General features: G+C 48.8%; 1 protein-coding gene across 1 annotated transcript in view; it reads right to left on the minus strand.

Moving 5' to 3' along the window:
• The window catches only part of LOC134339945 (mucin-5AC-like), a 94,602-nt gene that overhangs the window by 26,506 nt on the left and 49,759 nt on the right, over positions 1 to 18,337 (minus strand). Inside the window, exons 12-17 of the mRNA XM_063036746.1 lie at positions 18,112 to 18,258; positions 17,088 to 17,183; positions 10,204 to 10,299; positions 4,250 to 4,397; positions 3,853 to 3,929; positions 1,202 to 1,372 (exon numbers count right to left, since the gene is read on the minus strand). Of these exons, the coding sequence (XP_062892816.1) occupies positions 1,202 to 1,372; positions 3,853 to 3,929; positions 4,250 to 4,397; positions 10,204 to 10,299; positions 17,088 to 17,183; positions 18,112 to 18,258 (735 nt within the window). The remainder of the gene's footprint in view (positions 1 to 1,201; positions 1,373 to 3,852; positions 3,930 to 4,249; positions 4,398 to 10,203; positions 10,300 to 17,087; positions 17,184 to 18,111; positions 18,259 to 18,337) is intronic.

Consider the following 18,337-nt stretch of genomic DNA (forward strand, 5'->3'; position numbering starts at 1 on the left):
GAGAAATCCCCAGGTCTGGGATAAAGGAACAGAGACGTGGGAGAGAGAAAATCACCAAAACATCGTACCTCTCTCCTACCACTGAGTCTCATCCAAAATCTTCATCACTACGGGTGACTCCCGTCATTCGGATTTGGGATGAAATTCTGGGACTGACCACGGGGATCAGTGTTCCCTTCAATGATCCCCACCACCAATTCCTGAGCTGTGGACTGTCCAACATCAATCGTCTCTCTACCCACCACCAGAACTGTCTACGGCTCCCTCTGAGAACCCCACATCCCCACTAGTCCCCATCTCCCATCCCCACCCACAATCTCCCACTATTGCCCTCATTGCTCCTCACTCCCCTTTCTCTCCCCACTTTCCCTCCTCTCCACTTTCCCACTTCCCTCCACCCCAGTCATTCCCCGCTTAACCCCCCTTCCCCTCAATGCCCCTCCCCCTCACGATCTTCACATGGCTCCTATGTGTGACAGGGAAGCCCAGGGGTGGGAATCTCAGGTCACCTCATTGTAGGAAGGATGTGGAAGCTTTAGAAAGAGTGCAGAATAGATTTACCAGGACAATGTCTGGATTAGAGAGCATGTCTTGTGAGGAGAGGTTGAGTGAGTGAGGGCTTTTCTCTTTGGAGTGAAGGAGGATGAGAGGTGACTTGATGGAGGTGTACAAGATGGTAAGAGGCATAGATCGAGTGGGCAGCCAGAGACATTTTCCCAAGGAGGAAGTGATGAATACCAGGTGGTCTAATTTTAAGGTGATTCGAGGAAAGTCTGGTGGGATGTCAGAGATTAAGTTCTTTACACAGAGAGTGGTGGGTGTGTGGAACACCCTGCAAGGAGCGGTGGAACAGACAGATACATCTGGAGTGTTTAACAAACTGATATGGATGACAGAAACATGGAGGGTTATGTTGGAGGGAAGAGTTAGATTGATCTCAGAGTAGGTCTGCACAACACTGTGGGCCGAAGGGCCTGTGCTGTGCTGTACTGTTCTGTGTTCTATGATCTCTGTCTCAGGTCAGACTGGGCAGTTTCATTCTGACCCAGGTGTGAAGGGGGATACGGGAAAGGTGATCACAGACCACAGGCAGGGCAGCCGACTGGAAAACTCAGCCCGTGGTGTGTGTTGGTGACTCAGGACGTCCCAGAATTTTCCCACAACTACCACACTGCTGTGTCACTGGGGAACGGTGACCTACCTGTGCAGTACACAGCGTTACCCTGATGTTGGGGTGTCGGCTTCAGCCAATACACAAAGTAACCGGAGCAGTTTTTCACCTTGATCTCCAGGCTCCAGTAACAGGTGTCTTCACCCACAGTGAAGCAGACGGTCCTGGTCACCTCCCCCTCTCCCACGTTGGGATGGGGACCTGGAATGAGATTTATAAACACTGTAAAATGTACCCAGTCCCACAGTACAGTGGGGAATGTGAATCAGGACCCACTGTAAATCAGTGGTTCACAACCCACGGTCCGGTCCGGCCTCAGTCAGCACTGAGCTGCTGCCCTCTCCCTCTCCACCCCACCCTCCCCACAGCAGCACCTTAATCTTCTGAATGAGCCTCCCACGAGGGACCTTGTCAAATGTCTGGGGGATCTCATTGATACCTATTGAATACTGAAAGGCCTGGATAGAGTGGACATGGAGAGGATGGTTCCTATAGTGGGGGAGTCTGGGACCAGAGGAAACAACCTCAGAACACAAGAGCCTCCCTCTAGATCAGAGATGAGGATGAATTTCTTTTTTATCCAGAGAGTGGTGAATCTGTGGAATTCATTGCCACAAACGGCTGTGGAGGCCACATCATTGGGTATATTTAAATCTGAGGTTAATAGGTTCTTGATTCATGAGGGTGTCAAAGGTTAAGGGGAGAAGGCAAGAGAATGGGATTGAGAGGGATAGTAAATCAGCCATGATGGAACGGTGTTCCCCATCACTGACCTGAGACACACTGGTCTGTAGTTTCCTCATCACTGACCTGAGACACACTGGTCTGTAGTGTCACCGTCACTGACCTGAGACACACTGGTCTGCCGTTTCCCCATCACTGATCTGAGACACACTGGTCTGTAGTTTCACCATCACTGACCTGAGACACACTGGTCTGTAGTTTCACCATCACTGACCTGAGACACACTGGTCTGTAGTTTCACCGTCACTGACCTGAGACACACTGGTCTGTAGTTTCACCGTCACTGACCTGAGACACACTGGTCTGTAGTTTCACCGTCACTGACCTGAGACACACTGGTCTGTAGTTTCACCGTCACTGACCTGAGACACTCTGGTCTGTAGTTTCACCGTCACTGACCCGAGACACACTGGTCTGTAGTTTCACCATCACTGACCTGAGACACACTGGTCTGTAGTTTCACCGTCACTGACCTGAGACACACTGGTCTGTAGTTTCACCATCACTGACCTGAGACACACTGGTCTGTAGTTTCACCATCACTGACCTGAGACACACTGGTCTGTAGTGTCACCGTCACTGACCTGAGACACACTGGTCTGCCGTTTCCCCATCACTGATCTGAGACACACTGGTCTGTAGTTTCACCATCACTGACTTGAGACACACTGGTCTGTAGTTTCACCATCACTGACCTGAGACACACTGGTCTGTAGTTTCACCGTCACTGACCTGAGACACACTGGTCTGTAGTTTCACCGTCACTGACCTGAGACACACTGGTCTGTAGTTTCACTGTCACTGACCTGAGACACACTGGTCTGTAGTTTCACCGTCACTGACCTGAGACACACTGGTCTGTAGTTTCACCGTCACTGACCTGAGACAAACTGGTCTGTAGTTTCCAGTATTATTCCTATTTCCCAACCTTTTCCCACAATTGAAATGAATGTTTAGTAAATTTCATTAATTTATTCATCTATTTGGGATAAAGCGTTAAGTAGGGGCTTCCCACCCTTCGAGCCACACCACCCCAGTAGCCCTCGATATCCCTGATTAACCCAATCCTCATCATGGGGCAATTTACAAAGACCAATTAGCCTACCTGTTGTGACTTTGGACTGTGGGAGGAAACCGGAGAACCTGGAGAAAACCCATGCATTCCATGGGGTGGACGGACAGAGACTCATTACAGATGATGCTGGAAGTGAACTCTGAACTCCGACACCCCGAGCTGTGATAGTGACGCGCTAACCACTACGTTACCATGGCAACCATTAATTTATCCCACTAATTGGTGAATGATGATGTCTGCAGACTCCCCCAACTCCCTGGAGATTGCCCCACCACTGAAATGAGTCTGGGGCCGTTGAAACTCTCCGGGTCGTATCCAGAATGGGGTCAGTGGGCAGATCAGTTCTGTAACCCAACTCCAGGAAGCTGGCACTCCACCACCGGACTCTATGACGATACAGGACCGTAGAGCGGTCTGAGTGACTGTGGGGAGACCTCTCAGGGAGATGGGGTTCTGTGTCCATGCTCAGGTCCTCTGAAGAGATGCAGATCCAGCTGTGGCTGGTAGATGCTGCTGTCCCACCCCTGATGTGACTGACATCTGGTGAAGTCCCACCCCTGACGTTCCCAACCTCAGGTTTAGCCACAAAGCCCAGACTCAGCCACTGTAAAAATTTCACCAACATTCAGAGAATTCACCAGCTCTGAATCCATGGAACCACAGCCCAACTCCTGGGAAACTCCAGGAAGCTGGACTCCTCCACTGACTCCATGAAGATCCAGGTCCGGAGTGTGGTCTGGGTAACTGTGGGAAGCCCTCTCAGGGAGTCTGAGTTCTGTGTTCATGTCTGAAGGGATCTGGGTTATCAGTCTGACCCTCTCCAAAAATAACCGAGCCCCAGTGATGTAAACTCTGACCCTACCATTTAACCAGCCTGGGGTCTCCCCGGAACAGTGACCCTGTGGAACAACCGTCTCGGGAATCTTCCATCCTCCAGAACTGAAACAACAATCAGAGAGTCAGACCCTGATCTGAGCGAGTTTATTCACTCAGAGAGACATGGAAAATTACACTCGCCCTATCCGTACCCTGTCTCTGGTCAATAACACCCCAATCCTGGGAATTCCCTCTCTGTTGTACCTCCCCCTTGTCTCTACCCTGAGAATGTGGGATCTCCCCTCTCCCTGTATTTACTCCCCATCTCAGTGTAGTCACTGATGATCCCAGTCTCCCTGCATTTCCCATTCACACACCCCTTGTTCCCCTGTTTACATTCCCCTTCTGTGTCCGGTTTCTCAGTGATTATCTCCTCACTTTACCTGTTAAATCTGTACCATCTCACTTCAAGATTTCCATCACTCATCCATTGTCCACTGGTACACTCAGTGTGGTAACAATTCGTGCTCCTCCAGGACTGATCCAGGACGGTGTGGGTTACACACGGATCACCGAGTGTGGAGTCTGTGACTGAGGGACAAAACGATGTTCAGTGTTAATGTACAGCTCACGTTCCCCATCCTCTTTCTCTGCCAACCACAACCCCCATCTGCACTTCCATCCTCAGCAACCCTGGGCACCAATGATTTTGTTTTTTTTGATTCATCAGAAGGGTGAGAGTTTCAGAGACTGAGCCAGTGACTTCTTGAACTGCTGCAGTCCTTGATGTGTTGGGACACTCACAATGATGTTCGGGAGTTCCACGGTTTGACCCAGTGACAGTGAAGGAACAGCAATGTATTTCCAAGTCAGGGGAGTGTGTGTCTTTGAGGGAAACTTCCAGAAACCTCCTACCCCCTCCTCTGCAAGGAAGCTCCCTTTCAGCATCCCTCCTCCCATCCAGTCCACTATCTTTATCCTGCACACCAGATCCATCTTCCATCCCAACTTCCGGTCTCCCTCCACTTCCACTTCCTCTGTCACCTCCTCTCCGCTTTACCACTTCCCTCCATCCCAGTCTTTCCTCTTCTACCCCTCCATTCTCTTTCAGTCTTCCCCATTCCCTTCCATCTCCCTTTACAATCTTCACCTGGTCTCCATGGGTGGCAGGGTATGTGTGCTGTGGTCACATCAGTATACGAAGGATGTGGAAGCTTTCGAGAGTGTGCAGAGGAGATTTACCAGGATGCCGCTGGGATTAATGTCTTAGGATAATTAAGTGAGTGAGAGGAGATTTGATAGAGGTCTACAAGATGGTAAAAGCACAGATAAAGTGGACAGTAACAGACTTTTCCCAGTGTGGAACAGGCTCATACCAGGGGGCTGCATGGTAGTGTAGTGGTTAACACAATGCTTTACAGTACCAGTGACCCGGGTTCAATTTCCACTGCTGCCTGTAAAGAGTTTGTACGTTCTCCCTGTGACCATGTGGGTTTCCTCCATGTGCTCCGGTTTCCTCCCACAGTCCAAAGGAGTACCAGTTGGCAGTTTAATTGGGCATTGTAAATTGTCTTGTGATTAGGTGAGGGAATAATTAGGGGGATTTCTGGAAGGACAAGTAGGGTCTGTTCCACGCTGTATCTCTCTCTCTCTCTGGCTATCCATCCCATAGGATGATGATGGTTCCTTTCAGTCAGCTAGTGGGATTTGATATGTGCGTCCTGGAGTGGCTGTACAGGCCGATCCTTGACGGGCACTGCTTGCCACATACTTGGCAGGTGAGGCCTGGAGGGGCAGCAGGGGCATGAGCTCTGTTGTGGCCCTTCCTGTGCCTTTCCTCTGTTGCCTCGTTGAGCTTGTTCTCAGCAGCGTCCACACCTCTTCTGATGGTGTCCTGCCACTGTGAGTGATCTTCAGCCAGATCCTCCCATGTTGAAGGGGCAATGTCAGCTTTCTTGAGACTCCTGTACCATAGTCGCTGGCCTCCTCATTTTCGGGTACCACTGGACAGCTGGCCGTACAAGATGTCCTTGAGCAGTCTTCCATCAGGCATTCTGACAACATGTCCTGCCCAGCGCAGTTGGGCTGACATCATCACGGTTCAAACTGCTGGCATTCTGGCTCGAGAGAGGAGCTCGGTATTGGAGACCTTGTCTCGCCTGGTGATCTTCATTGGAAAATGTAGGTGACACTGTTGCAGTTGGTCAAGCTGGTGTAAGTGTCTCTGATATGGGCACCATGTCTCACATCCGTATAACAAGGTTGATATGACAACAGCCCTGTATACCTTGCACTTGGTGGCTAACCTGATGTTCTGCGACCAAACTCTATATTTCAGCTGACCAAAGGCAACGCAGGCTTTTCTGATTCTTGACTCAATCTCTACATCCAGAGAAGCTGAGGATGTTATTATGCTGCCCAGGTAGCAAAACTTGTTGACAGCATTGAGACGAGTGACATCAATGAGGACAGTTAGTTCTTCGTAGCCTGAGACAGGAGCCTGTTGGTACAAAACTTCTCTCTTTTTCAAGCTGATTGTCAGTCCGAAGCTTTTGGATGCACTGGCAAAACGACGGGTGATCTCCTGTAAGTCTTCGAGAGGGTGGGCAACCAGTGCACAGTCATCAGCAAACTGTAGCTCATGTGCACAACGTCCCTGATTTCTGTTTTTGTTCTCAATTTTGCAAGGTTGAGGAGCCTGCCATCAGCCCTCATTTGTAGGAAGACCCCTGACTTCAGGTCTGATGTGGCATCCTGAAGAACAGCAGCGAAGAATAGTCCAAACAGAGTAGGAGCCAGAACACAACCCTGTTTTATGCTGCTGCTGATGGGAAATGGGTCTGACAACTCACCACACATGTTGATGTGGCCTTCTTTGCCTTCGTGGAACTGACGGATGATGTTGGTTCGGCGTGGGGGGCAACCGAATTTTGGTAGGAGTTTCCACAGGCCATCTCTACCAACAGTGTCAAGTGCTTTGGTTAGATCAACAAATGTGATATAGAGACTTCTCTGCTGCTCAACACATTTCTCTTGGAGCTGCCTCAGTGAAAAGATCATGTCCACTGCACTGTGGTCTGTTTGAAAACCACACAGGCTGTCCGGAAGGATGTTGTCACTGATGTTGGACACCAAGCATCTAAGGATGATCTTCGCGAGGCATTTTCCCACGACTGACAGAAGAGAGATGCCACGGTAATTGTTGCAGTCTCTCTCATCTCCCTTATTCTTGTAGATGGTCACGATTGATGCGTCTTTGAAGTCTTGTGGTAGTTCTGCAGCTCCCCACAACTTTGTGAACAGTTGGTGCAGGCACGATGTTAGTGTGTGACCACCATACTGGTAGATCTCGGCTGCAATACCGTCTGGCCCTGGGGCTTTGTTGGGTTTTAGCTGTTTGAAGACCTCGTGAAGAGCAGGGGGAGCATCTAGTTCGAACAGTATGGGTCGAGGGTGTACTCTGCCCAGTGCTTCATCAGTGATGGTTCCTGGTTTGTTCAGCAGCTCGTGGAAGTGTTCTTGCCATCTTTTCATGTGCTCTGACTTCTCAGTGAAGATGGATGTACTGTCCTTGCTCAGGAGTTGTGAGGTGCTTTGTTTTGATGGACCATACACAACCTTGATTGCTTCATAGAAGGTTTTTGAGTCATTACAGTCAGAGAAGGCTTGTAACTCCTTGGCCTTGTTCGCCCACCGCTGGTCTTTCATAGCTCTGAGCTGCCTCTGCAAGGTTGACTTTGCACTCAAAAAGGCACGTTTTTTGGAACTTGAGTTTGGGTGTGGAAGAAGAGCCCGGTGTACAGCTGCCTCAGCTCTCAGAAGCTCTTGCACAGATTGGTTCTCTCATCAAACCAGTCCTGATGCTGGCGTTTGACTTTCCCCAGGGTGTCCTGGGCAGCGCCGTAAACCGTTTCTTTGAAGGCACTCCAGTGCTCAGTAATATCGTCTGGTGGATTCTCAACCAGTCTGCTCAGAGCAGTTTCCATAGGGGATTTCAGGGCATCAGCACACTCGCAATGTTTCAATTTGGTGGTGTTCAGCTTTTTGGGTGTTTTGGCAGCATTCAGTCTGCGTGGAGGTTTGATCGATAGACGTAGATCCGACCACATCATTTGATGATCAGTTGAGCTCTCAGCTCCGTGCTTTAACTCTGGTGATACGAACGTCAGAGATATCTCGTTGTTGGGTGATGACATGGTCAATGAGATGCCAGCTTTTAGATCGTGGGTGCATCCATGTACATTTGAGCTTGTCTGGCAATCTGAACAGTGTGTTAGTAATGCACAGTTTGACTATGGTGAGGTGATGTTTTCCTTGCAGAGGTGTACACAATGTCTGGATTCAGTCATTTACAGCAACAGGCAGGGTTGGTAGCTTTGCTGCGAGGCAGTTCTTGATAGCCAAGCGCACACCAGGTTCTCTTCGTTCATCTTCGGGCCTGCCAGACCAGAAGAATGTGTATCCTCCTTTCTCTTCACAAAGCGAGTCGGGACTCCTGGAGAGCCGCAATGTCCACGCTGTAGTCCTTGAGCACACGATCAACAAGTGCAGTGCGTCTCTCTGGGTGATCTGAGTTAGCATTGTCCAACAGAGTTCGTATGTTCCATGAGGCGATGATCAGATTCTGATTGTGATTCTTACCGCTAGAGTTGAACGACCCGCCAGCCGCGGCAGACTGGCCAGGTTGGTGTGAGCGGGCTTTGTTTGAGCCACCTTTTCTAGGCCCTTCCCTAATTGTAGGGTGAGCAGTGCCTCCCTAAACAGGGCTGCTCAGACACAGAGGGTGCTGCCTCACCGGATCTCCGCTCTGTAATCCATGTGTGACCACTCTCCCCCTGCCGCCTGCATGCAGACTTGTGACTACGGCTCCCAGCTGGTCAAGCCTACTGTTTCACCACTTGTCCGTTTCTACAGGACTTGGGTGTGTTGAGGATACCCCACTCCTCAGAAGGGAACAGCGTGTGCGTGAATGGATTCTAGGTGAGTAGGGGGTTGCACAGGTCCAGACCCACCCTCTCGACATCCCATCCCGGATCCAGCAGCACGGTGGGGTCCAAGACGGCTGGGGGAAGTTCTGTCGCAGTGAATGGCCAGACCGAGCTTCGATGCAAAGGATGCCCTTCCCGTGCTTCACGACACGTGTTTGCTAGATGGCCATTGACCCTACGACAGGGTTCATCCGCCCTTTGACAGATCTTGTTTTTCATCCTGCAGGGTGTCCAGCCATCCTCCTCGCCAGGCAAGCCTGATGGGGGAGCTGGTTTAGTTGCCGACCACCCGACCATGCGACAGGTAGTACTGGGTTACATGGTACCAGTAGCACTCAGACGAGTGACCTGACTCCTCATTTATGTGAAGGATGTAAGAAATAAAGTCAATTCAATACTTAATTAATTTTTAAGCAGTGATATTAAACCTAATTGACTCTGATTCCATTTCTCTTCCCCTCCCATCCTCTCTCCCATTCCCACCTCCAGTCTTCCTTCAAAGACACCTCCATCCTTGTTCCCTCCTCTTCCCCCTCACACCTCTTTCACTCCCTGCCTCCTTGCCACCACTATCCACTCACTCCTAGTTATCACAGTCATAGAGCACTACAGCATAGAAACAGGCCCTTTGGCCCATCTAGTCCATGCTGAACTAATATTCCTCATCGTCCCATCAAACTGCACCCAGAACAGAGCCGTCCGTTCCCCTCCCATCCATGTATTCATCCAAACTTCCCTTTGATGTTGAAATCAAACTCACATCCACCACATCTGTCGGCAGCTTGTTCCACACTCACACCACCCTCAGAGTGAAGACATTCCCTCTCATGTTCTCCTTAAACATTTCACCTTTCACTCTTAACCTGTGACCTCTAGTTCTGGTCTCACTCAACCTCAGTGGAAGTAGCCTGCTTGCATGTACGCTATCTGTACCCCTCATAATTTAGTAAACCTTATCCCCTCATTCTCTGAAGCTCCAGACCTATACCCGTATTCTGTGATCTTTGCTCCACAAACCTTGTCAGTCCCCCCGATGTCAGTCAGTAGACATACCCATCTGATTCCGAACCAGATCTCCATCATTGCAAAGGTTGACAGACACTTCCCCAGTGAACCCCTCTCCCACTAAATCCCTGGGTTTCTGTCCTCATCCTCTCCCTGACAACCCATCTTACCCGGCCTCATGGACCACCTCAGACAAAGAGACTTATTCTTCTCCACAACAAAGCACACCAACTGTGAGTAATCTTGGACAGAGCAGAAATTTCACACAGACAGGAGGAAAGGAATAACTGAACACTCATTGGCAGCCCATTACAATGCACATCCAACAGCTGAATTGGTCTATGAGAAGTTCGACATCACAGAGCGAGAGACTGAGAGACCCCAATGGACACAAGATGTAATACCTGAGGATGTCTCTCCCACTGAGACAGAGGATGGTGATGGGGTGGGTTGTCCTGTAGATGATTCATCGGGCTGATCCATTGTGGAAACCTCCAGGTCTGGAACAAAGTAACAGAGACATGGGAGAGTGGCAGAGATTAAACACGGACAATAATTCATAAAGATGAGAGATTCTGCAGATGCTGAAAATCCAGAGCAACACACACAAAATGCTGGAAGAACTCAGCAGGTCAGGCTGCATCTCTGGAGGGGAATAAACAGTGAATGTTTTGGGCTGAGACCCTTCATCAGCACTAGAAAGGAAGGGGGAAGAAGCCAGAATAAAGAGATGGGGAGGAGTACAGCTGGCAGGTGATAGGTGAAGCCAGGTGACTGGGAAGGTGGGTGGGTGAGGGAGGGGGTGATTTGAGAAGCTGGGAGGTGATATGTGGAAGAGGTGAAGGGCTGAAGGACTAATCCAATCGGAGAGGACAGTGGACCAGAGAATAAAGGAATGAAGGAGAGGGACAGAGGGAGATGATGGGCAGGTGAGGAGAGGAGAAGGGCTAAGAGGGGAGCTGGAATGGGAATGGAAATAGAGAGAAGTGGTAGGAGTAGAAATTACCGCCAGCAGAGAAATCAGTGTTTCTGCCACACACACAAAATGCTGGAGGGACTTAGCAGCCCAGGCAGCATCTATGGAAAAACATTCAGCGTTTTGGGCCTAGACACTTCAGCAGGACTGGAGAAAAAAAGATGAGAAGTCAGAGTTCGAAGGTAGGGGGAGAGGAGGGAGAAACACAAGGTGATAGGAGAAACCAGGAGAGGGAGGGGTGAAGTAAAGAGCTGGAAAGTTGATATGTGAAAGAGATACGGGGCTGGAGAAGGGGGAATTTAATAGGAGAGGACAGAAGGCCATGGAAGAAAGAAAAGGGGGGAGAAGCACCAGAGGAAGGTGATGGGCAGGCAAGGAGATTAGGTGAGAGAAGGAAAAGGAGGTAGGGAATGGTGAAGAATGAGGGGTCATTACCAGAAGTTTGAGAAATCAATGTTCATGCTGTCAGTATGAAGGCTACACAGACACAATATGAAGCGTTGCCCCTCCAATCTGAGTTTGGCCTCATCATGTCAGTGGAGGAGGCCTTGTTGGAATGGGAATGGGAAGTTGTATTGAAATGGGTAGCCACTGAAACAATTTGAAAAGGAGGTCTCGGATCTGAAGAGATAACAAAACCATCCAGTCCCTGTTCAGCGACTCTCCCTCGTGAATGTCTGTAACCAGTCACTACTCTCAGTCAAAGCCCAGATGAATATTTAGTTTTGGGCTCCTCCTCAAAGAAAGGATGTGCTGGCATTGGAGAGGCTCAAAGGGGGTTGACAAGGATGAATCTGGGAATGAAAGGGTTATCATATGAGGAACGCTTGATTGCTCTGGGTCTTTACTTGCTGGAACACTCCCCAGTCACCATCTTGACCATCTATTGTACAACACTCCCCAGTCACCATCATGACCATCTGTCGTACAATACTCCCCAGGCACCATCTTGACCATCTACTGTACAACACTCCCCACACACCATCTTGACCATCTGTCGTACAATACTCCCCAGGCACCATCTTGATCATCTATTGTACAACACTCCCCAGACACCATCTTGACCATCTATTGTACAACACTCCCCAGACACCATCTTGACCATCTATTGTACAACACTCCCCTGACACCATCTTGACCATCTATTGTACAACACTCCCCACACACCATCTTGACCATCTATTGTACAACACTCCCCACACACCATCTTGACCATCTACTGTACAACACTCCCCAGGCACCATCTTGACCATCTATTGTACAACACTCCCCAGTCACCATCTTGGCCATCTATTGTACAACACTCCCCTGACACCATCTTGACCATCTACTGTACAACACTCCCCACACACCATCTTGACCATCTACTGTACAACACTCCCCAGACACCATCTTGACCATCTACTGTATAACACTCCCCAGACACCATCTTGACCATCTATTGTACAACACTCCCCAAACACCATCAATCACTGTCATGGGGCTGCTGGGCTGATTTACACGTCCCTGTACTATATCTTCTGAATAATTGTCTATTGGTGTTGCAACCACTACAATTCTAATAGAAACATCCCACTGCTTAATTTTCCATGAGAGAACAAAGGACATTTCATTATGACAGACACAAAGTAACATTTCACAGATGCAAATCGGTCAGTGGACGTAGGTAATGCGGAACGGGTTGGGAGGTGGTGGGTGGAGAGATGCTGTCAATGTTACTAAATATCTATTCTGGGCCCCACACATTGACACAATCATGAAGAAGGCACGCCAGCAGCTATATCTCATTAGGAGTTTGAGGTGATTTGCCTGGTTACCAATGGCTAGCAAGTTTCTACAGATGTACTGTGGAGAGGATTCTGACTGGGTGCATCACCGTCTGGTGTGGAGGGGCCACTGCACAGGATCGGAAAAAGCTGCAGAGAGTTGTAAACTCAGCCAGATCCATCACAGACACCATCCTCCACACCATCCAGGACATTTTCAATAGAAGATGCATCAAAGTTTAATGTTCAGATTAAATTTATTATCAATGCACTTATTTATTACTGTAACAAACACAAGAAAATCTGCAGATGCTGGAAATCCAAAGCAACACACACAAAATTCTGGAGGAACTCAGCAGGTCAGGCAACATCTATGGAAAAGAGTAAACTCTCAATGACTCAGGCCAAGACACTTGTTCAGGACTGAGAGGGAAGGGGGAAGATGCCTGAATTAAAAGGCGGGGGGAGGAGAGAGAGGTTGGCTGGAAGGTGACGGGTGAAGACAAGTGGGTGGGAAAGGTCAAGGGCTGGAGAAGAAAGAATCTGATAGGAGACCAGAGTGGACAATAGGAGAAAGGAGAGGAGGATGTGACCCAGGGGTAAGTAATAGTCAGGTGAGAAGTAGTAAAAGGTCAGAGTGGAGAGTAGAGGAAGTAGGAGGAGGGGGAATTTTGTTCAGCAGAAGGAGAAATCGATATTCATACCATCAGGTTGGAGGGTACACAGAAGGAATATAAGGTGTTGCTCCTCGACCTTGAGGGTGGACTCATCTTGGCACAAGAGGAGACCATGGATCGACATGTCGGAACAGGAATGGGAATAGTAATTAAAATGTTTGGCCATCGGGAAATCCCGCGTATGGTGGATAGTGCGGAGGTGCTGGAGAAGCTGTTCCCCCAGCTTACGACAGGCCTCACCAATGTAGAGGAGGCCACACCGGGAACACCGGACACAATAGACAGCAGATTCATGGTTGAAGTGTTGCCTCACCTGTTTGGAGCCCTGAATGGAGGTGAGGGAGGAGGTGTAGGGGCAGATATAGCACCTTGGCCACTTGCAGGGATAAGTGCCAGGAGGGAGATTAGTGGGGAGAGTCCAATGGACAAGGCAATTGTGGAAGGAGCGACCACTGTGAAAAGCAGAAGGGTGGGGGGTGGAGAAGGTAAAGGTATGTTCAGTGGTCTGATCTCTTTGGATATGGCTGAAGTTACAGAGCATAATTTGTCGGATGGGGAGTCTGATGGGTGGTAGGTGAGGACAAGAAGGACTCAATCACTATTATGATGGTGGGAAGATAGAGTGAGTGCAGATGTACATGAAATGGAGGAGATGCGGGTGAGGGAGGGAAACTCCGTTCTTTAAATGAGGAGGACATCTCTGATGCCTTGGAATGGAAAGCCACAACCTGTGAACAGATGTTGCAGAGGTGTGGAGGTGCGTCTTGGGTCAAGATGAGGCCACCCTCAATGTGGAGGAGCAACACTTTACAACAGCGGTCCCCAACCACCGTGCTGCAAAACATGTGCTACCGGGCCGCGAGGAAACGATATGATTTGGCGATATGAGTCAGCTGCACCTTTCCTCATTCCCTGTCACGCCCACTGTTGAGCTTGAACGCACGCGAGGTCATTACGCACGCATCATTCGTGTCAGCGCAGGAAGAAGATCAACTCCTCGAGCTTGCAAATGACGGCGGGCTGAAAAGTATGTCTGACATAACATCTCTGCCGGCATTCTGGATCAAAGTCAAGGCTGAAAATCCTGAGACAGCCACAAAAGCACTGAAAACGTTGCTTCCATTTCCAACATCATATCTCTGCAATGAGTGCAACGAAAACTAAATTGCAGAATCGACTGGACATAAGGAAATCCGTTCGAGTATGGCTGTCTCTCCCATCACCCCTTGTTGCAGGGAAACAAGCCCAGAGCTCCCACTGATTCAGCGATATTGGTGGTTGCAATGATTTTATATGTTCATATGGGGATAATATGTGCTATGTGTTTAATATCCAAACGTTACTTAAAATGTTATGATCCTATTGACTTTGTCACAAAAACTGTGGGTCAATTGTTTAAGAAAAATAACAAGATGGCTTTAGTTGCAAAACGAGATTGAGGTGCTTTTATTTACCTCAAAACAAGACAAAAACTGAAAAAAAACAATATATATAGCCACCTTCAGACTAAACACAAAAGAAAACTAACTCCAAAGGCTTGGTAAGGCACGCTCCCCAACCCAGGCAACATCCTTGTAAATCTCCTCTGCACCCTTTCTATGGTTTCCACGTCCTTCCTGTAGTGAGGTGACCAGAACTGAGTACAGTACTCCAAGTGGGGTCTGACCAGGGTCCTATATAGCTGCAACATTACCTCCGGGTTCTTAAACTCAATCCCACGATTGGTGAAGGCCAATGCACCGTATGCCATCTTAACCACAGAGTCAATCTGTGTAGCAGCTTTGAGTGTCCTGTGGACTCGGACCCCAAGATCCCTCTGATCCTCCACACTGCCAAGGGTCTTATCATTAATACTATATTCTGCCATCATATTTGACCTACCAAAATGAACCACCTCACACTTATCTCGGTTAAACTCCATTTGCCACTTCTCAGCTGTTTTGCAACCTATCAATGTCCCATTGTAACCTCTGACAGCCTTCCACACTATCCACAACACCCACAACTTTTGTGTCATACTACATTGATTGGCCTTATCTCAAATAATAACGAGTCAGCCTACAGAGAAGTCATCACACTGACACAGTGGTATCAAGAAAACAACCTCTCCCTCAATGTTGCAAAAACAAAGGAGTTGGTTGTGGACGACAGGAGGAATGGAGACAGGCTAGCCCCTACTGACATCAATGCATCTGGAGTTGAGAAGGTGAACAGCTTTAAGTTCCTCGGTATACACATCACAAAGGACCTTACTTGGTCTGTACATATCGGCTGTGTATTGAAAAAAACATAACAGTGGCTCCTTTACCTCAGACAGTCGGGGAAGTTCAGCATGAGTCCCCAAATCCGAAGGACTTTCTGCAGGGGCACAATTAAGAGCATCGTGACTGGCTGCATCACTGCCTGGGAGAGGAACTGTATTTCCCTCAATTGCAGGATTTTGCAGAGAGTGGTGCGGACAGCCCAGCGCATCTGTGGACGTGAACTTCTCACTATTCAGGACGTTTACAGAGACACATGTGTAAAAAGGGCCCGAAGGATCCTTGGGGACCTGAGTCACCCCAACCACAAACAGTTCCAGCTACTACCATCCAGAAAATGATACCGCAGCGTAAAAGCCAAGACCAACAGGCTCCAGGACAGCTTCTTCCACCAGGCCTTCAGACTGATTAATTTATGCTTACAGAATTGTAATTCAAAGCTATATACTCTGTTCTGTTGTATATCTTACTGTACATACTATTTATTACAAATTACTATAATTTGTACATTACACATTCAGACATAGACGTAACGTAAATGATTTTTACTCATGTAGGTGAAGGATGTAAGAAATAAAGTCAATTCAATTCAAACTTACTTAATTTTTTTAAAGAGTGATATTAAACCGGATTCCGACTGATTCCACTCCTCTTCCCCTCCCATCCTCTCCATCACACACCCCAGACCTCTCTCCTATCCTCACCTCCAGTCTTCCTTCAGTGACCTAATTCCCTCCCTTCCCCCTCACAACCCCCTCCCAGCCACCACTATCCGCTCACTCAAAGTTATCACAGTCATAGAGCACTACAGCATAGAAACAGGCCCTTTGGCCTATCTAGTCCATGCTGAACTAATATTCCTCATCGTCCCATCAACCTGCACCCAGAACAGAGCCGTCCATTCCCCTCCCATCCGTGTATTCATCCCAACTTCCCTTTGATGTTGAAATCAAACCCACATCCACCACATCTGTCAGCAGCTTGTTCCACACTCACACCACCCTCACAGTGAAAACGTTCCCTCTCATGTTCCCCTTAAACATTTCACCTTTCACTCTTAACCTGTGACCTCCAGTTCTGGCCTCACTCAACCTCAGTGGAAGTAGCCTGCTTGCATGCACCCTATCTGTACTCCTCATAATTTAGTAAACCTTATCCCCTCATTCTCTGAAGCTCCAGACCTACACCCGTATTCCGTGATCTTTGCTCCACAAACCTCATCGGTCCCCCGGATGTCGGTCAGTAGACATACCCCTCTGATTCTGAACCAGATCTCCGTCATTCCAAAGGTTGACAGACACTTCCCCAGTGAACCCCTCTCTCATTAAATCCCCGGGTTTCTGTCCTCATCCTCTCCCTGACAACCCATCTTACCCGGCCCCATGGACCACCTCAGACAAAGGGGCTTATTCTTCTCCACAACAAAGTACACCAACTGTGAGTAATCTTGGACAGAGCAGAAATTTCACACAGACAGGAGGGAAGGAATAACTGAACACTCATTGGCAGCCCGTTACGATGCACATCCAACAGCTGAATTGGTCTATGAGAAGTTCAACATCACAGAGCGAGAGACTGAGAGTCCCTGATGGACACAAGATCTAATACCTGAGGATGTCTCTCCCACTGAGACAGAGGATGGTGATGGAGTGGGTTGTCCTGTAGATGATCCATCGGGCTGATCCATTGTGGAAACCTCCAGGTCTGGAACAAAGTTACAGAGACATGGGAGAGTGGCAGAGATTAAACAGGGACAATAATTCATAAAGATGAGAGATTCTGAAAATCCACAGCAACACACACAAAATGCTGGAAGAACTCAGCAGGTCAGGCTGCATCTCTGGAGGGGAATAAACAGTGAATGTTTCGGGCTGAGACCCTTCATCAGCACTGGAAAGGAAGGGGGAAGAAGCCAGAATAAAGAGGTGGGGTGGAGTACAGCTGGCAGGTGATAGGTGAAGCCAGGTGAGTGGGAAGGTGGATGGGTGAGGGAGGGGGTGATTTGAGAAGCTGGGAGGTGATATGTGGAGGAGGTAAAGGGCTGAAGAGGAGTAATCCAAAGAGAGGACAGTGGTTAGAGAATAAAGGAATTGAGGAGGAGGACCAGAGGGAGATGATGGGCAGGTGAGCAGAAGAGAAGGGCTAACAGGGGAGTCAAAAAGAGATGGAAAGAGAGGGAATTGGAAGGGGTATAAATTACCGGAAGTTAGAGAAATCAATGTTCATGCCATCAGTTTGGACGCTATCCAGACACAGTATGAAGTGTTGCCCTTCCAATCTGAATTTGGCCTCATCATGTCAGCGAAGGAGGCCTCGGATAGACATGTGGGAATGGGAAATCTCCCTTGTGAATGGCTGTCACTACTCTCAGTCAAAGCCTAGATGAATATTGAGGACTGAAGAAGGGAAAGATCATTCCCTTCAATGACCCCCACCATGGATACCTGAGTTTACAGACCCTTGGTTTCCTGAATTGTGTCCAACTGGGGATCTGTACCTGACCTCAAAGATCCTGCTGGGGTGTTGGTCAGACCTGGACCAGATGCTCCTGTCACTGATCCCTGGGGTTCCCGAGTTGTGTCTGAACTCACAGACCCTGCTCGTGTGATGGTCAAACTTCAACCAGGTTTACCTGTCGCTGTTCCCTGGGGTTTTGGAGTTATGTCTATCTGGGGATCTGTAAGTGAGCTTGAAGATCCTGCTGTGGTGATGGTCAAACCCAGACCAGGTTCTCGGGTCACTGTTCCCTGGGGTTTATGAGTTGTGTCTGGTTGGGAATCTGTAATAAGAAGATATACAAAGGACGGGTAATGCAGTAAACAAAGTTTATATTAGATCAGGAAGGAACTCCACAGCAG

This window comes from Mobula hypostoma, chromosome 31, assembly GCF_963921235.1.
Source record: "Mobula hypostoma chromosome 31, sMobHyp1.1, whole genome shotgun sequence".
Taxonomy (NCBI): domain Eukaryota; kingdom Metazoa; phylum Chordata; class Chondrichthyes; order Myliobatiformes; family Myliobatidae; genus Mobula; species Mobula hypostoma.